Here is a 21094-nt window from a genome sequence, read left to right on the forward strand (position 1 = left end):
ATATCACAGATTGCAGCATAGGCGCGCGTTGCGTTCGGGCACAATGTCGTGGTGGCTAGTTGATATATTTGACTGTACAAAACCTTGTTTTAAAGCCCGAGTTAAAAAGATTATAAATAATAAAAACGACAATTAAGCAACTGGGTCCTGTGTACCGTTAAGCATTTGCTATGTTTGATTCATTATGTTATGCTTTCATATTATCTTATAACGAATATTAGATTTAGCAAAACCAGTTTTACTATCATTTTACTTGTCAGAAACCATTTTTTTTTTACTATTTATTTTCCGTCCGCATATTAGTCCATTCGCATGGTATACACAATTAATTTTATTTATTTACTAGCGGACCCGACAGACGTTGTCCTGTCTACACGTCTTATTAATTAAAAAAACATTGTCCAGCGGACAAAATTGTGAATCTAAACCATTCTCAGATCCTCTTGAACACACACAAAAAGTTTCATCAAAATCGATCTAGTCGTTTAAGAGGAGTTCAGTGACATACACACTTACAGAAGAATTATATATATAAAGATTTATTACACTATGGAAGACTTACAGCTATATAAAGACTCAACAAAGGAGATATTTCATAGACAAAATAATGGTACAAGAGCTAGCAACGTCGAAAAAACAAGCATTTCAAGAAAGCCAGTTTTTAGATATAGTATGTGTCTCACTCTCCCAGACTATTAGGTTTTTTATTATTATTATGTTTATTGAACTTTAAGCAAATTTGCCAGGCTATGTTAAGCTATGATTTTTTATGACTTAATATGCTTTTTTGTATGATATTAAGTAAGAAAAAACCCAAAATTAATTTATAACAAATACCGATCAAAAACGGAAAAAGATTTCATTTGCTTGGCAGAGAAAAAATTAAAAAACCGCCCAAATGCACTCGCTCATGAAGGGTTCCGTAGCACCAAGTAGATGGCAAAATAAATAAAAGTTTAAAATAACTTGTTCTACATTATGAAAAAACTTAAAAACTAATAATGATATCTCGTTTTTTGTTGAAACTACATAAATTTATTTTGAATTTTCACTCTCTTATTTTAAAAGTTAGAGGGGGGTCCACTTTGGAAGCGCTAACTTTCAAACGATTATTTTGACGAAAAACGGCTTTAGGAACCTTAACAATTTTTTAAAGACCTATCCATAGACACCATCACGGTATAACTGAAAAAAATATTTTTGTAATCCATTAAGTGGCCCCCTTAAATTATTAAATTTTTATTTTTTATTCACGAATAGGACCGACATTAAAAAGCTATGTTATAAAGTTTCGGAAATATAATGAAAATGGTTTGAAAAGTTGAAATTGTCATACTGGTGAACGCAACCAAAGGTAATAGCCCGTATGATGTCTGGGAGAGTGAGACACATACTATATCTAAAAACTGGCCTTCTTGAAATGCTCTCTCAAAAACGTTGCCAGCTCTTACTTAATTACAAGTCCTGACTTATAGATATAGAATAGAAATTAGAGGTTATGTGAACACACGCATTTTTTTTTATATAATATCTTTGAGCACACACATAAGTAATGTGCTATCTTTTAACAAAGACAGTTTTACACACAAAGCTTTAAAAAGATCAACAAATATTTACTAAGTTTACGGTAAAATATAAAAAAATATAATTACGAAAAAAGGAGTAAAACACAGTTCGCAGGCTATTTGAAAAATTTGAGGCTCAAACTTTAAAAAGGGAAACCTTTAGGTTACTAGACTTACTTTTTTATCTTCACTCCTTTTATCCCCGAAGGGGTATGCAGAGGTGCACATTACGGCACGTAATGCCACTACAATATACACCCACTTTTCACAATTTATGCTTTAAGCCCCATGTGTTAGGTGGTCAGCCTATTGCCATATACTGGGCACATTTCCAGACTCCGTGCTACTACTGAGAAATTTTCGAAAAACTGAAAAAGCCCAGCAATACCGTATCCCGGGAATCGAACCCGAGACCAATTGCCTGGCAGTCGCAGTTGCAACCACTCGGCCATTGTAGTCTTACTAATTGGTTTACATTTGTCTGTAACGTATTGTAAGTAACGTCGTTGATGTTCTAAATAAATAAAATTCACAGTAAATACGTATAGGTGCATTTATTTTGTCAAAAACAAAAAGATTTTAGGTACTTATTATTAGTTACAGGTAATTATATTATTTTTTTCCTTATTTTGACACAATTTCAGCGACATTTCTGATGACTAAAGTCAAAACAGGATAAAATTATATTGTGTTATTTCCTTTTATGCATCTGAAAATAATCATTAAGCCCACCCTCGTACAATAAAGTTGCAAAAAGTTAAATAAATAAATATAAAATAAAATTAAGGAAATATTGTTTACATTACTCTGGCATTAGCAGCTGACATGACGTTGACTTTCGTGTCTTCTGTCACTCCCTCGCGTCTTACCTCTGAACACTTTCCGTAAAGAAGTCTTTACTTCTCCTTTTCCAAACTCTTTCCTCTTTTCTGGCTCTCTTGGTGAATACTTGAGCCTGATGAATGATTCACTGCCTAAACTTATCTATCTGTTTCACTTGTAAGGGACGTTTTCCCTCCTCTTAGGTAGGAACTGCAGGCTCTATGACTTGCGGCTTGACAACTAAAATTTTACTTGCGTGTGGCTTCCTTTTTTCTTCGACCCTGGTTGGGGTAACATGAAAATATATTTATTATTGAACGTCAATGGAATTTTACAACGGCCTCAACAACGCCGACGTGAGAAAAGACAAAAGACTTGCGTTGTTTTTCGTTTTGTACTACAGATTTTAAATTTCATGAGACATGTAAACACAGCCATTTTTCACTATACCCCCTATAAGTCCTCATATGAAGGAAAGTTATTAATCTTATCAGACGAATTAACAAAAAACACCAATCTATTTAATTCATAAATAACTTTTTGTAATCCACAACTGTACCTAAAGATAACATGGTAACTGTAACATGGTAGCAATGGTGAAATTATGTTTGTATTTTTGTAGGTGTTTACATAAACTTTTGTAATTATTTTCCAAGTTTAAGCTTCTAATTTATTGTTTATTTCACTTTTTATTTGATGGTGGTTGTAATATTTTATAATTTTTTGACAACTTGAACATTTTGTTGGTATTTTTAAATTTCACTGAACTTCAATATGTGACGAAATTTTAATATACGTATTTATATTAATGCCGATATGTATTATATGAAAAGCAGGTTGCTTGTTTATTACATGTGATTATATTTCTTTCAGAAAATATTTTATGATGTTATTTGTTTATCCGTAAGATATTCACTGATACGTACATAGTAGGCTTTATTAATTATTTATCCTTGACTTTAGGGTGGGCACTTCGTGTCGCTAAGTACATACTTCCCAATATTTTGTTGGGTAAAATTAAAAGAACGATTTTTTGGGCTATTTGAGTGTAATTTTGGATGTAGGTTGCTTAAAAATACCATATTACCAGTGACCTATTTGTGTGTCTGTCTCCGAGCTTTAGAAGGTAAGTATCTTACGAATTTACACGTAAATGCTGGTAATAAGTATTTTATGTTTTTGGAAATAATTTACGAACCCTGTTTGTTTATGTTTGTAAGTATTCGGAAGTTTTTTTGTTGTATGAAGAGTGATGGTGCGTCAGTGCTGTTACCCCACATTTGAAAAAATTCGTCAGCTAAGTCCCGGAGTGCAATCATAATAAGCACAATGCAGATATGGTCTGATTTTTAATGTCATTTATTTATTAAAACTCGAAGATAACTTTGGAAAAAACTTAGATCACTAATTTAATAAGAAAAATTTGATAAAAACAGAAACATTAAATTTCAGATTCTGTATATTAGAGAATTAGAGACGAAAGAAATTAGTGCAAAAAGTTGCACCATTACAACAATTTTAGAAAAAGTTCAAATACATTTTCTACATTTTTAAAAAATTGAATTAGTTTCACATCACCAAGTAGTCCATTTAGCTTTACATTTTAAAAATTTTATTACGATGCATGTTTCGAGTCTATAGAAGCTTAAAAAGTTTGTGGGGTCGCCACCCTTTTCCCTGGCCGCCATCTTGGAAAAAGGATGGCGACCCTTTTTTTGCAACTCGGAAACATCGGTTAAGCTTTTACTAAAATCATAATTTGTAGATTTTCTACAAATATGCATAACTTTTTGCCCTCAAATTAACAATTAAAGAAGTTAATTTAAAAAAGTCGATTTTTTGTTAATAAATTTACTTTTTTATATCTTCACTACATTTTATCCCCGAAGGGGTCAGACCAAGGTGACATTTGGAACTTAATTCCAATAATGTACACCCACTTTTCATTCATTTACGCTTTAAGCCTCCAAGTTTAGGTGTTCGCAAATTGCCATAAATACACTTTGGCACATTTCTTTCAGACTCCGTGCTACTACTGAGAAATTTTAGAAAAACTTTTTAAGTCCCATCAATTATTCACGGATAGGTTAGGGAATCGAACGCGAGACTGATGTGCCTGCAGTGACCGCAGTTCTCCGCCCTCTAACTCGACTAATTTTGTTTAGCCTATAAAAAAAAATTAGACAAACTATTGTAAGAATTTTGTATTCTACAATGGTTTCTAATGATTACAAATACCAGTAAATACGTATTAAAATGCATTTATTTTTCAAAAAACAAAAAACGATTTTATTTACTTTCCCTTATTAGTTACAGATATTATATGGTTTTGAGACAAGTTTTTCGTTATTATGACACAATTTCAGAGACATTTCTGATGACTAAATTCAAAACAGGACTAAAAATTAATTGCTGTTATTTCCTAATTTATGCATCTGAAAATAAGTCATTAAGCCCACCCTCGTACAATAAAGTTGGCAAAAATTTAAATAAATAAATAAAAGAAAAATTAAGGAAACATTGTTTACATTACTTCTGGCATTAGCAGCTGAATGACGTTGACTTTCGTGTCTTCTGTCACTCCCTCGCGTCTTACCTTTGAACACTTTCCGAGATATAAAGAAGTCTTTACTTCCCTTTTCCAAACTCGGCCTCTTTTCAAGGGTGGGCACTCTTGGTGAATACTTGACCCCCCCAACTGATGAATGATTCACTGCCTAAACTTATCTATCTATCATTTCAATTGTAAACGTTATTCAGCTTCGCTCTTAGGTAGGAAAACATGGGCGTCCGCCTGTATGTGACTTGCGGCTTGTAAACTAAAATTTTACTTGCGTGTGGCTTCATCTAAGGGTTTCTTCGACCCTGGATGGGGTAACATGAAAATATGATTTATTATTGAACCCACCGAAATGATACAACGGCCTCACAGAAAGCCGACGTGAGAAAAGGCTTGCGTTGTTTTTCGTTTTGTGAGTGAGATTTTAAATATCAGATACATAAACCAAAAGTTACTAAGATTGAATTTACTGATGAAATTTATAATTAAGTTGATATTTACTTAACAATTTAAAATAAAACGTTTATATACATAACTTTAAAGAACTCTAATTACACTTTTATTAGCATTCCTTCACTTATTTCATTTATTGAGATATTAACTCCTAGCTATTGTTAATTTATATAATTGTACATACTTCCTATAATACTTATTTTAAAATGAAAAGAACTTCCTTCCAGTCGGGTGTCCCACATGTGACACGTCACCTCTTTATCTCGGTATTTAAATTGCTTTAAAATAATATTTCGACCAAAAGTCATCGTTAAATTTTGTGTTGTCCCGACTACTTACGTATAACTAGTGCTTACAAAGAAAATCTTGTCCAAAAACCAAAGTCTTGTCAATAGTACCTAGTCCATTGTTAAATGTTATAATTTAAGGACCGAGTATTGTAGTTATTTTGAGGACACAGTTTTACCTTTGGGACATGTGCAGGGGTCAATAGAAGCTGAACACCAAGTTTGTGGGGTCGCCACCCTGTTTCCCGGCTGCCATCTAGTGACCAGTTTATCATGGTCTCGCTTTTTATGATCTTTCCGTAGATTTAACAGCCAATTTATACTCGTGTAACCATGACAACACTTATGTACTATTTACAGAGACAATGTATGACTACGAATAGACTACGACACAAATTGTGTGATATTTCAAGAAGCAAGACGACCAAATGAAATTCGTAACTTTTCAGGAATCACACTTTATTTTTACAGAACAACAATCCGTCCCATTGACAAAGTTCAAATTATCATTTCTCGCCATTTTTAAAAATACGTTCATTTTTAAACATTCGCCATTAATAAACGACGTTCCATTTCAGCCTACAATTATTTTAAAACAATTAATATATACAAACACACAACGTCACGCCTTTTTATCCCCGAAGGGGTAGACAGAGGTGCATTACAGCGTGTTGTGCCACAATACAATGTATACCCGCTTTTCACCAAATCCATGTAATACTTTGCCCGACTCGGGAATCGGACCTGAGACCCATAGTCCGGCAGTCGCACTTGCGTCCACTCGACTATCGAGGCAGTCACAATTTATATAATCTACGAAATGGAAAAATACCTACACATTCTTATATTTAAATAACTTTAAAATATTATTAAGTGATAACCTACTTCTTAGTTATAAGTATAAAAAATTAAATATATAAGACGTTGTACAATGACGTCACAGTACAACGTTAATTTTGTATGAGAAATTCAAGTCATCAAAACCTTAGATGCATATAATTTGGTCAGTTTTGATTGTAAGACAAAACTAAGTATACAGATTAATTCGTTACATCGAGTGCTTCATAGTTACATACATGTCTAAAAATGTTAACATTCTCCATGATGAAAGAAAAATTTAATATATTTATTATTGTTTTATCCCTATGTACCCAATAATTAAATACTATCCTTTTATATTATAAACTCACAAACCCGGCGAACTCCGTTTCCACCAATGATTTTCTAGTAAAAATCAATTCTTGAATCATAAAACAATAAGTCAGTCACAGATAATAGAATTATAAAATCTTAAATTCGAGGAATACATCAGATTCTTAATCGACTTTTGTCACCATTATCTCGAGATTGGCTGAACCAATTTTGATGTGGTTTCGGAAATGTATTTTAACACTCAGGCGCAGGTAAAGTATATAAAAATGGTGGTCAAAGTCGGTTAAACGTAGTTTACTAATTACGAAACTATTTCCCACTGCGACATCTTCTAACATGATCATAAGCTACATTATAAATTTTGCTCGATCGCTGTTGAGGTTCACTTGGTTTTGGCTTGCATTGCAAATAATTTACTTCCTCGTAGTGATGGTGATTGGGGTCAGAACAGTCTGGACTTTTCGGAACGTCATTATTTGGTTGTATAGTGGAATTTTCAATGGAACATGAGTCGTACATCGATTCAGGTATTGGAGTCATTTCATTGTCTTCTTTAACACGATTGCAAGGTGCCTGTAAACATAAAAATATGCATAAAAATATGTTTTATGTTAAACAGTTTTAACAATGGCACTCATTTATAGAGGCAGTTGTAATTTGGATTTTTTTGTTTAGTTAAAAAATATAAATGGCACGTTTAATAACTAGTTCAGCAGTTAAAACTAAACAGTAAAGTATACAAAAATGAGTAATAAAAAATAATGAAATGGATCAGTGAATATTAACCAGAAAAATAATTAAATGGGCGGTAAAAATTATTAAGCGAGCGGTTACGTGCGGGCAGTAATAAATCGGAATTTGTCGGTAAGAAATCTCATTCTAAGCAATTCTTTAAACAATGAGGTAGTAAAATGAAAAAGAAATAACAGCAGGCAGGGTTTCTGTCATGACTCCGGCGCTGCGGGCCTCCGGCAGCCCCACGCGTGCTAATCGTCGCAGACGGATTTCGCTCACCACCGCTAGCAGCCTCCTACTCATTAGCCCCCGAGCCGCATCGTACATATGCGCCTCTACGCGATTTAAAATTACACTCTAGGGGTGGGACAAACAAGACTACGTGTTGTCGGTTTTGTAGCAAATCGGTTCTGTCACTAACTTTTGTTGCACAGCATACTAAATTTTTAACAAAAGTTATTATTAATTAATTGTTCCAGAAACTATAGCAAATTACTTTGGTCAGGCATTACAAGTTCACCGCCACCATTTCCTACATAAGTCACCATAAGTAACATATCACCGCTCGCTATAATCTGCCGAACTATAACGCTCATTCCGTCACTTTTACCGCTCATTCGATTATTGAACGGCTTAATTACTTTTAGAATTGACATTGTATGATAAAATAACCCAACTATGAGTGACACACGACGCGGCGATTGTCGCACTGCTACGTGTGTCGCGTAATGCTGCTCATGAATATGAGCCTCTAGCATGGCTTGAAACTAGTCGAGTTCCTCATCAAAACAATACGTGAGTAAGCCGATAACATAATAATTAATAACCCAACTAATTCATTTTTTTATTACTGTCCATGTTTTACTGTCGCAATAATAATTAATCAACCGCCATTGGAAATAAAACAGGTTTGCTTAGCAAAATAAGATGTGTGTTACCTGTGATGCTTTTTCGTATTTAGGATCATTATTTTCTGGAAGAACATAAATTCCCCTGTTTGGGTCGTTTTGGAACATTTTGTTACCGTAAAATGGCTCCGATGTAGGAACCTGAATATAAACAAAAAATCTAAATTATTAGACAGAAATAGCTTGATACTCTGTGTATACTAGGTTCCGCTGAATATTCAATGACTCACGACTTGGTATCTGATTACTAACTATTAGCAGAGCCGTATTATTGTTGTTAAGGCCAACTAGGCAAGTGCCTAGGGCGCCAGATTACAGACAGACAGACAGACAGGGCGCCGCAGACATTCGTACCCAACTGCACATGGAGTGGTGTCGGCGCCAAAGAATGTTAAGACGCTTGATGGTAAGTGATGATGCGGCCTACAATGGGGCACGTCTGCCCATAAGCAACCTATTCACTCGGGCTTTGAATATACCCAGATTATAGCCATCAGGAAACACAGACTCCGGCAAAGAATTTCACTCCCTAGCAGTTCGCACAAGGAAGTTTGAAGCCAACGCTTCGTGCGAATGGCTGACCATGAAGCGGTGGCAAACAGGTTCGCTTTCTCTACTGCGGTGTGAGCCAGCGTCCTGTGAGGCCCCAAGAGAGGTCGAAGTGAGGGGCGGCAGAAGTTCGATTCAACCGTCTTGGCCAGGGATCAAAACGCTTTACTACCCGCTGGGTAAGAAACCAGTTTGTTCCCTATTCGGCCAATGTGGTTGAACCAGACCGGTTGAAGGCTCTCTTCTTCTGAAGAGTGTCGCCAGCCTTACGGCGCCTGGCATCCGCCCATGCCAAGTATGCCGCATGCTTTCACTCCTCAACACGTCTACAGTCGGCATCGAACTGTTACGGAGCGGGTCGGACGATGGTTTTTAAAAAGTAAGGTATATTGAGTAATTGACACACGTTTTACAAGTTACCATGCCCGACGGAAGTCCAATCCAATCTGCCCGAAATACGATTACAATTGCTTATGACAACAGCAGCGGTTTCCTATTGTATTGACGTCAATGCAATGGAAAACTCAGCAATTTTATTTTATATTCTAGGTAATAGTTATTCCGATATAACAGTACCTATAATATGCACCTCTGTGTATCCCTTCGGAAATAAAAAGAAAGATAACATACCTCACTATTGCTAGTATTTTTTGGTCTTTGCGTTCGTTTACGCCAGTAGACTATGCCCACAACAGTGATCGTTAATACAAGACTAGAGATACATCCAAATATGATGACTAGGTTCGACGTATCTGAAAAAGAATATTAATATTAATAATATTCAAAAGATTTTGAGTTTATCAATTAAATTGTAATACATAGTGATGATTTACAAGTGAACAAGTGAAAAGGACATTACTCCCAGCAGTGTTCCTAGTGACCAATTGTTCAGTACTGCAAATATATGCGGACAGACTATCTTACATAAATAAATAACTTTTATTGCCGTCTTTACATCAGGTTCTCTATGAGACAGACAATATAAACCTGTAGTATTGAAGTTTTGAAATAATTCTAATATTGATTGTAGCTTGTAGACAACATTGAAGAAAAATAATTACTGAGAGTTGAGAGATCATATTCCTTTGGCTTCGGCCAAAAATAGACCTTCAGGTCGGACACTCCCTATGTGTTATTCCAGACCATAATCTACCCCTGTCCCAAATTTTATTCTAATCCCTTCAGCCGTTTCGATGTAATTGAGTAACAAACATACACACAAACAATCTCATTGATAAACTTTCGCATTTATAATAACTTTACTAAGACAACTTACGTGTTTCCTGGTTTGCAATAGTAGTAGTAGGATCAGGTTCAAATGTTAAATCTGGGGACACGGCAGTGCCCCCGCCAAGTCGAGGAGAAACATCTTTATTTACAAATATTACTTCAATCTGATACATTATTTCATCACGTTTTAAAGACTGTACGTCGTTCACCTGATCTCTTAAATAGCATATAACTGGAGGGTTCGTAGAACTATATTTCAATGTAACTATTTTGGAAATCATATTTTCATCAGTTGTATCTGCAAATAAACAAACATTAGGAAGGATTAATTCAGGAAGAGTTAATTAATTATTGCCATTTCCTCCAATCACCACTAAATTGTCGGTTGACTTATTTATTTATTTATTTAAGGGTCTCCAACAAGGAATACACATTGAAAACACGAATAACAATACAACCAATATTAAAACTATGTGCTTCCTCAATTATAGGAGGCCACATCATGCAAAAAAAATATATAAAAACATACACAATATCGAAAACTAAAAAAATACAACATAGAAAAGTACTTTCATAGAACAATTAGTAAGGTGAAATATGGCACATCAAAAAAAAAAAACATAATCGGACAAATGCAATCACAGTCAAAATAATATCAGAAAAATAATCAACTTAAACAAATAACAATATCTGAAATCACAATAATAATATAATGATCCAAAAAATAACCAAATAAATAATCAAACACATATAGGCAAATAATCAATTAAAAATAATCACACCCGATGCACATTAACAGTTACATATTTGTGATAATTTTCGATGCGTCAACAATCGAAACTACCTGCAATTATTTTTTTAAACTTTCGGAGAGAGTTGTGGAAGATATCGATATCATCACACGATTCTGACATTCTGTTATATTGCAAAGTAAGTCTAGCTATTGGTGAATGTTTACCCAAATTAGTTCGAACTCTCGGCATATGCAGTAATGGCTTGGCTTTGCGTGGGACCCTGTTAGGTATATGAAATTTTATTTTACTTAATAGTTCCGGACACTCGATATGGCCATTCAGCAGTTTATAGATACTTAAACTTACTTAGGTGACGTAACACCAACAACCAACTTATGTTTTTTATGATATGAACCGGTAAACGAGCTCATAGATCGCCGCCGCCTATAGACATCCGAAACACCAGAGGCATTACAAATGCGTTACCGGCGTTTCGGGGGTTAGGAATTTGAGGGTTGTTGGGGAACTGGGTATTGGAAAGGGGGGTAATTGGGCCTCCGGTAGCCGCACTCACACAATGCAAGCGTTGCAAGCGTATCGCTCCGGTCGCGCCGACCCATTCGCGGCAAAGTATGGCTGGAGAGCCACCATTGTACTGTCTCATTACTTACGATTATTTTGGAAGTGCATGTACACCACGTCAAGTTGTCGCTGGCCTACAGAACATTTTATTTCCAAATCTTCGTCAACATCGACCTTGTAGTAGATAACCTGCAAAGTGTCATTGGATACTTCCAACACGGTCCGGTTTGCTGGTAACACCATTTCCATTATTTTAGAATCTGAAAATATTTACACAAACAATATTAAACGCTTAAAGGAAAACACTGTATTCTGGCGACAGGGTACAATTTAATTTCGATTCGTTTACTTACCATTCAGTAATTTATCGTCAGATTTAATCATTATATCACAAGCCTGTGCGACATACCCATTTCGTCTATTGTCTGCGGAACATCTGAAATTTGGAGTTTTATTTGGTGACGGAGTAAAATGTATGTTAATTTTTTGTTCGGGTGTTAATTCTGAAACAAGTAAAGATTAAAACATACTTATTAATATCTTGTCCGAGAATCGTGTGAATGAGAAGAACTAGACGGCCGAAAAGCCAGCAACGCACTCATAACTCCTCCGTTGTTGCGGGTGTGCATGAGCGATGCCGGTTACTTGCCATCTGCTCGTTAGCCGTTAGCGTTGTGATCTAAGCCTAAAACTGAAATAAATCTCTAAAATCTTACCATTTTGATAATATCTGATACCCCTAAACGCTTTATTCAAAATAAGTAGTTTGTAATTTGGAGAGGTTTCACAAATGACATCTATTCTACTATTGCTCTTGTGTACGTAGGTTAATGTGTATTGATTGTTGATTATGTTATTAAGTTGTGGTCGCATTAGTATTCCATTTATTGTAATATTCAATGGATCATCTGTAAAATGAAAAGTTTTAATGAAGATAGAATATCAGCAATTAATGAATGCATTAATGAATGAATGAATCTGATTTAATAACTAGGTGAAAATTATCACAGAACTTAAAAGAAGTGCCTGTTTTCATAAACCACTCCTAAATTTTAAGGATTCCCTAAGCTAAAATTTGTCATTCTTAACGAGATTTTGGTGTTCACTAACCTATAAGTTACCCCTAATGATTCAAATTTAGTTAGTTTAGGTGCATCTCGAGAAGTACTCTTAGTTTAGATAATGGGTAGTTGGTGGAAACAGATTAGATTGTTTAATAAAATTACAAATCAAGTATGGACATCTCACCCGATGTTTCAATGAATCTTAGTCTTACTGAGGTATAATCTGACTGATTTTTGAGTGTGAACAAATAGTATTTGCCACCATGCAATGAAGTCAACGTCGTTTTAATACCAAGCCTTCTGCTTGATTGTAAATCCGGATCTGTAATACATAATATAAATTGTGTTATTTTACAGCTAGGACATCACAAAATCAATTTGTGACGACTTGTGGTAATTTTACAAACTTACGGATTCGTTTCGTAAGATTCTAAACGGATCGAAAAATCGTAAAATAAGTTGCACTTTACGCCCCTTTGAAAACTTCCGCAAATAACATAATGCTCTCTGATTGGTTGATGTTGACACTTGCTGTCTAAATGGACAATGTTGATATTGGCAATGCTTGTGTCACTCAAAACTTACCTGAAATGGTTTAGAATCTACAACATAATAATTATGCAAATTCAGTAAGAGCTACAGCTCTAACCTTTTTGTGGTGGCACCGAGCGTCCGGCGCCCTGTCTATACAGGTACTTGCCGAAGCACCCGTGCCCCGATAGCACCTGCGTCACCCTGAACGACAGGGAGCCGTGCTTCCTCCCGAGCCAGTCGTCGAGTACTGGCCGAATCGCCTCGACGGTAGCGAGGCCGGCGCTAGGGTGCGGTTTGCGCAGAATGGCGAGAGTGTTGGCCGTCGGGTCCATTGCCCAAACAGAGGCCAAGCCATGGATCGCACGATTCCTACGTACAGCTCTAACCTAATCTAACCCATCCGCAACGAGATGCTGCAAGTACTTTTTACATACACCCTAAGCTATCAAGGAGAGGAAGGATAAGGAACAGGTGGCTTATACAACCAATCAGAGCGCGTTCTTGCGTATGCTTACTATTTTATGCGATATTGGTGTGAAAATTTGTGCGTAAAATTATCCAATCTATCTCTCGTTTAGAATTCTACAAAAGTTTATTTTCTTAGGAAATTGTATAAATTAGCGGTTCTTGTTATTTTTACGTGACATTAGATAGTGATAATTGTATTAAAATAACATTAAATTTGTACACCTCTACTTATTTCAGGTAAACGTAACTTACGGGTTACTTTGCCAACATTAGGACTTTGCATGCTAATTGTATCATGCTCATTGTAGTTTTCAGTCACGCAAGTAATGTTTACTTTGTCTCCAACTTTATAATGGTAGATGGCAGTAAAGTCGGCTTCTTCATCCGACAGTTGTGTTTGTTTTAGTGCCATCTGCATATTGTTAACGAGGATGACCATAGGAGCCTCTGTAACAAGTCAAATCAATTATTTGAATAACATCAAAACGGCTATTTGATTGTGACATTTTTATGTAATAAGCCGACAAACGATCAGACGGATCACGTGATGGTGAGCAATCAGCGCCGCACCGATTGCTACCGAAACACCAGACAGAGTTTCAAGTGCGTTGCCGACCTTTTTGCGGGTCAGGAATTTGTGGTTTGATAACTCGGGGGTTCCGAGACACCGGGAACCACACCGGTTTTCCATGAAGCTGTGGTGTCACTCCAGTCGAGCCGGCCCTTTCGCACTGGAGCATAATCCTCCCACACTCAATCTCCGATAATTTCTTACATGACCCACAGCGTATATGTCTCTAGTGTTGATCCATACATCCTCACAAGCTTTCGCATTTATAGTTACTTATTTTGCTTCATGTCCAACCCCGAAGTAGGAAAGCCATGTTTCAGTACGAATACTACCACTAATCATACCACGGAGGAAACCGCCTTGAAACAACGCTTGCGTTATATCGGCTGCATATGTTAAGACCAAATCTTCCCCTAACTCCAACTCTCAAATGCTCATACCAAAAATGGACAACGCACTTGTAACTCCTCTGGTGTCTAAGAACGGTGTCAATTGCTTACCATCAGGTGATCTGTCAGCTTGTTTGTCGGGCTTTCCGAAAATAAAATAGCCACACTTCTATATTATTATTTTATATATATTTTATTATATGTCTAACTAAATCGACAAGCTAAGTACGTACGGTAATGTAAACTAAACGTATATACAAAATAAACACATACACATTACACACATACATTGAAAGTTAAATAAATGCTCGTAAAAAAACTTTAAATACTTACTCTCTCGTCGAACGTGGATATTCATGGTACAAATAGTTCTTGCATAAGTGTCCTCTCCTTTGGTATACAATATTTCATGAAATAATATATTTAGGTCATTCTTCAAAGAAGTAATACTACACTCCCATACCGTTCCCATTTCTTTCTTCGCTTTATACTGTCGAAAAAATATAAACACATAATAATGTCGACGAATGCTACTAGCGAAATCATAAGAAGACAGACGATTTTGTTTGATAAGAAATCCTCGCTGATTGTCAACATGATGATGACAAGTCGAGTGCTAAGTGTTGTCTAGTACATACGAGGTTATTCGGTATGCTTTGAGTATACTAGAAGAAATTAGAGCAAGTCCAAACAAATTGATCGAAACGGAGTTTCGTTGAAAAATATTTATTTGTGCCGAATGTAAGAAATTATGTGCTATATGATGTACCGTTTTAGAATCTTTAATAATAAATGCGCCAATACAGTAATTTCAGTACAGTCAATTAAAGTAAGGTGACATTTTTATTCAGAGAGTACTAAAGCAGGTTACGATAACGTTTTAAAATAACATAATTTATCAAGACAAACTAAACGGGGCGCGGTGGCTGGGTTGGCTCAAAATGATATCCCGCACCAATCTTACTGAAGCACTATTCAGGATAACTTGTATGTTTGAGTAAACACCTAGACAAGAAATTAAAAGTAAAATACCGTTTTAGAATCTTTAATAATAAATGCGCCAGAGAACATTTACTCGGTTCGACTTAAAATAACATAATTTTCCAAACTAAAGCAGTTGGCTCAAAATGTATCATTCCATATTACTGAAGCACTATTTCAGGATAACGTTTGCAAAAATACAGACGAAAAAATAAAGATTTATAGCAACAAGAGTCAAAAGATTGGCACAGGATGTACTTTTTCGTGGATAGCACATAAGTCACTGTAATTTAAAAACACTGTGAGACTCAGATTTTTTTATATTTTTCTGATAACAGTTTGAACTTTGCCGATCATCTGGTGCCATTTGACCGTCGACTTCAGGGACACCCTGTATACGAGTAGTAAATTATATTTTAGGATGCAAGTGTTTCCTTCCTTGGGACTCCAAATAAACAAAATAAATAAAAATAGATCTACATTCCGGCTACTAAGATATGTTGCAAAACAAATATTATAATTTTTACTTACAATCGATTCATTCCTGTAAAAATTCTGGCTTTCAGTTCCAAAAGAATAATCAGTGTATTTACTATAACATCTGCAAAAAAAAACATCATAAAACAATCATCGTAAATGATATTAGTTATACTACACAGTACTGATACCAGTTCTCTATGCGAGCTTTGCTCCGTGCTTGGACTATCTACTTGTCTGGCTTAGCAAACGGAGCTGCTTCTGCACTAGTCCTTACAGATCTATCTTCAAACAGTACAAAACCTACCTTTATATTCTGTGTAAATAAATACAATGTGACAACAATGTTTCACAAAATATTGATCGCCTAAGAAGATATTCCATTCGCTCACGAATGGGCCGGCTCGACCGGAGTGATACCACGGCCAGAGTTGTGAAATTTCTTCAATGTTGTGGTTCGCCGTGTGAGCGAGAGTACTGGAGGCCTCATCGTCATCATCACAATCGACGTCCATGGATGGATTAAATAGATTTTCAATTTACATAGTCTGTTTGTCAACTTAACGCCTATCACCACCCAATATTATGACTATTATCAAAAGCATATAGAGTGTAAATAGAGTAGAATGTAAAACAAGTAATTATTACCTTGCATCAGTAATTACTTTGTCGTAGTTCGTCATAATTATGATATTCTCTCCTTCCCTAACTGTATAGCTTTTCATATCTTGTATGTCATGATCGCACATCGGCCTCAGCTTTCCAAGTACTTCATATATTTCAATTTTAAACGTAATATAAACACCAACTGTAAAGAACTCAGAATAATATAATTATAATGTACTGGCTACTCGCGCCGGGTAAGGGCGCGTTCACATAATTATAACGTCCGTTTTACAGGTCCGTTTAAACGTGTGTGTTATTAGCGTATGTAGTTGTATGAGCCAGTACACATACAATACAGTATTCCGTATCCAATCAAAATTCGATTCGACAAAATAACAGCAATCCGTTTTACGGGTCCGTTAAAACGTATGTGTTATTAGCGTATGTAGTTGTATGAGCCAGTACACACATAATACAGTATAGCGGATCCAGTATACTGATCGGTTTATCGGATCGGAAATTGGCAGAGACGTTATGTACAGCAACTCGCGGGCGTGGTTGCAGAATATGAAACATCACATGACACGACACGCAAGTGTTCGCGTACACAGCGCAAGTGCGGTGTAAAGGACATATGTATATCATTTAAACGTCACCGCTCCACCAAGCAACCTTGTCATTTAAATTTGAACATTAAATCTTATGTCGTATGTTATATTTCATAATGTCAATACAATAGGACTATGAGCACACGGGCCGCGCGCTTGCAGCGCGCTTACAGCCTTTTTATATTGTCTCCAAGTTAATAAAACGCCGTGACGTGTACTCATCATTTCGTGGGTCATCTTATTAGCCATAAGATACTTAATATTTATACATATTATGTTCACCACAAACTAGAATGCAACAGAACTTCATCAAAATCGTTCGAGCCAATCGCGAGATGGGTGCAGACCAACATACAGACATGCATATATGTAGATGCAGGCCACACTGAGAATAAAATTTAAAAAGATAATATTAACTTACCTGTAGTATCACATTGTAATATTGATATTATGAAAAAAATCAATACTTTTACACTATTATTAATTTTATACCTCATACTGGCATTACACGTCAACGATTAATGAGGGAAGGATATAAATTACTTAGCTACAGCAGACACCGTAATTAACAAATATGGTAACAGGACAAATTGTTACAAAATATTTAGATTCTGTTTTCCTCGTAAATTGGTCATCATAATTAAGGATTTATTAATATTTTTATGTTTCACTGATTTATTTTTGACATTAGCTTCCTCCCGCGACTCTGTCCGCGCGGATGTCGGTCTTCGCGTGTATGTTTTATTTCTCTGACAATGACATATTATAAATATCTATTAGACCCAAATACGGCTAGGCCCATAATCATTAAGGAGATCCCTCTATTGAGCTACTGCTGTTGAGCTCGCGTTCTGTAGTAAGTATTTTTAGGGTTCTGTAGTCAAATGGCAAAAAAACGGAACCCTTATAGATTCGTCATGTCTGTCTGTCTGTCCGTCCGTCCGTTCGTCCGTATGTCACAGCCATTTATTTCCGAAACTGTTAGACCTACATAGTTGAAACTTTGTAGGTTGATGTATTCCGGTAAACACTATTCGAATTTTGAATAAAAAATAATATTTTTTTGAAAAAAAAAACACCTAACCTATCCGTGACGGTTGTCTATGGAAAGGATTTAAAAAAGATATTTCGTCCAAATCAATCGTTTGAAAGTTAGACGCTTCCAAAGTGGAAAAAAGTATCCCCCTCCCCCTCTAACCTTTAAAATAAGAGAATGAGAAAGCTCAAGCAAATATATGCTGTAGATTTCATTAGAAACTTACAACGAAAATTGGTTTGAACCAGATATCATTATTAGTTTTTAAGAAATAATACATTTTCAAAAAACGCAAATATAAGTTTGTCGTTCTGTCTAATATTTTAAGGTTGTCTACATTCAAATAATAATTAGTCATCTACCTAATATGCTTCATAACGGCGGTGCACAGTAAAATACATTTATTTTGTTACATATAACTGTTGTAATTTAAGCGTGCCTCGCTACGAACAGCCTGCGAATAGCTCGCAGCGGGCTCGTGCCTGCGGACTCAATGGATGCCGTATCTCATATGTTACGTGCGACAGTTTAAGATTTTGTGAGTAGAAAATACACAGACAGTTTTTTTACTTATTTATTTTTGCACTTTGACTGAATATTAGTTTTACATTGTTCTCACAGAGTTGAAGCAATCGAAACAATTTAACCAAGAATTGTATTGTAAATCTGACTGAAAAAGAGTAAATGGAGTTTCTTGTTCGTTCGTCTCCATAGGAATCTACACTTTGGAGCAAATAGCTTCACTAGAGGACTGACCGACAGACAGACGTCATTAATATTTGCTTTGACGTTCAAAAGTGCCTTTCTGGTCTATTGGAAATAAATAATTTTGACTTTGACTTTGTAACCTTTTTATTTAGTTAATACAATTAAAAGAGTATGAAATAAATGTTTTATCTCATACAACGACATTTAACGATAAACAAATATTAGGTTTACCTACATTTTAGAATTACCAACAACTCAATAAAAATTAATGAAACAATGTTATAAATTCACGGTACAGGGAAACGATCCTAGAAATACATTCTACAAATATGGTACAAGTTCAATACAAAATTACACACAAACTACTGTAAAACGACGATAAAATCATAATGCCTTTACTCATTTCCCGGTACCAAAACTGTTTTAAAATATTGTCACTATTATTTGACTGAGCCAGGACAATAAGTCAAATAAGTATAATTGATAAGAAACTTCAAAACTCGAAACAATAAAGGGTGTGAGCACATACGAATGTTTAAACGTATTGTTTCATGGTGCCCACGGCTGGTATTTTAAGTTATTTCACTTCAGAGTTATCGGTAACTGGTAAATTACCACACGCATTTCTTCGGTAGTGGCTATCCCCACTACAATTTTTATCTTTGTCAACGTTCTCAAACCAAATCTTATTTGCAAAAGAGTTAGTGCTTAACTAGTCGTTGACACGAACAGTCGTCTGTCGGTGGTCAGTGATTGCTATCAAGTCTGATATATATATCAAGATGTATCACAAAAGTGAAATCGAGATAAAGACAGAACACGTGTTCGCGGTGCCAGCAACGACGAGAGTAGTGGCAGAAGGAAAGATGCTACTTCGCAAAGACAGTGTTGGAGGAATCGAGGAATATCGTAGAAAGTGTCCTAAACAACTACATGGACGACTAAGTTCTAGCTTACATCAAAGCACTGCATGCGTGCATCAGAGGTAAACTCGATTCTGGATACGATCTAAGGATCTATTCTTAAAACAAAAGGCCCTTTTCAGGGCCACAATATGATTCGTCAATAAACATTAGTTTACATGACAGTTTCTATTTAACAGACATAGTCAAAAACGTTACCAACTTGCCTGGGGGATAACTACTTATTCTTAATTCTTCAAAAGAGAAATTCGGTATTTTAGTTTGTTATAAAAGAAATTTTAATGCCTGAGCTACTCTCTAACATTTTCGTAAATTTTGTTTCCCAGAATTATGTATATGTAATTAGGTCCCGTGTATTCTAATACTACCATAAAAGTATGTATAGGAAAAGAGATATATTTTAGATATACATACTATGTATAGGAAAAGAGATATATTTATAAAAACGAAATAACAACTAACTACCGCGGCCGCACTTCATACACGAAGTAACATTATCTGGTATACAGGCAACACATCGACACAACTATCATTTACAGAGTTATACAATATACATGTGTGGGCAATTTAATACTAATGTGTATTAAAAAGTTTGTCCATTACGCACCCCTTGGTACATACTATAATTTTTGTGTCGGTATACGCAAGAATTTTGTAAGTTTTTATAAATAAAAACGAGGGTAGAGATAAAAATAACACTTAATGAACATTAAATAAATCGAACACCGAACGATCGAGCTACACAATTATTCGAGCTACACAATAATATTTAACTAATATTTAATTCTAAATTCCTAATTATTCTATACCTGAAATTCGTTAAGTTTGTGGCGACCATGGAACTTTCAGGTTATTTAATTTAGCCCGTTTATGAAGTAACTACCGACAATTTTTAAAACGTGTTTTCCAAATCACCCAACTTACAAAATAATTGCATTCTTAGTTGTCAATTTATGAGTAACACATAATTCTTGTGCAAAGTTTTTTAAAGTCCACCATGTCTGAATATTTCACAAATTTTATAAAGGCAGAAGTAATTGTTTTGCACAACAATAAATGTCAATCAGTGAAAAGTGTTTTAAATAACATTTTTATTTTTGTATTAACAGAGGAAATCCGTGCAGTTATGGGTGCACAGATTTGCGGAGACTG

The 21094-nt window shown here is 35.4% G+C and overlaps 1 protein-coding gene across 3 annotated transcripts; it reads right to left on the reverse strand.

The window, feature by feature from the left end:
* Positions 1–6129: 6129 nt before the first annotated feature.
* On the reverse strand, positions 6130–17856 carry LOC118280450 (uncharacterized). Of its 3 annotated transcripts, none has more exons than XM_050701896.1 (13): positions 17697–17856; positions 16710–16869; positions 16116–16185; positions 14937–15093; positions 13896–14090; positions 12904–12963; positions 12294–12485; positions 11931–12080; positions 11667–11837; positions 10308–10559; positions 9662–9783; positions 8513–8623; positions 6130–7412 (listed from the first exon to the last, which is right to left on the reverse strand). In XM_050701896.1, the coding sequence occupies exons 1-13, from the start codon at positions 17770–17772 to the stop codon at positions 7149–7151; spliced, it is 1980 nt and encodes a 659-aa protein (XP_050557853.1). In that variant the 5' UTR covers positions 17773–17856; the 3' UTR covers positions 6130–7148. The 3 variants fall into 3 exon arrangements, with proteins under 3 accessions (XP_050557853.1, XP_050557852.1, XP_050557854.1); XM_050701895.1 differs by having other exon boundaries at positions 12826–12963; XM_050701897.1 differs by lacking the exon at positions 12294–12485 and having other exon boundaries at positions 12826–12963.
* Positions 17857–21094: the final 3238 nt, after the last annotated feature.

This window comes from Spodoptera frugiperda, chromosome 21 (genome assembly GCF_023101765.2).
Source record: "Spodoptera frugiperda isolate SF20-4 chromosome 21, AGI-APGP_CSIRO_Sfru_2.0, whole genome shotgun sequence".
Taxonomy (NCBI): Eukaryota; Metazoa; Arthropoda; class Insecta; order Lepidoptera; family Noctuidae; genus Spodoptera; species Spodoptera frugiperda.

Coding starts and splice junctions, on each gene's coding strand:
- LOC118280450 (XM_050701895.1), bottom strand. CDS start 17,772: ATGAGGTATAAAATTAATAATAGTGTAAAAGTATTGATTTTTTTCATA. Junction 8,624..9,661: donor AAAATACTAGCAATAGTGAG/GTATGTTATCTT, acceptor GTTTATATTCAG/GTTCCTACATCGGAGCCATT. Junction 7,413..8,512: donor AATACGAAAAAGCATCACAG/GTAACACACATC, acceptor TTATGTTTACAG/GCACCTTGCAATCGTGTTAA.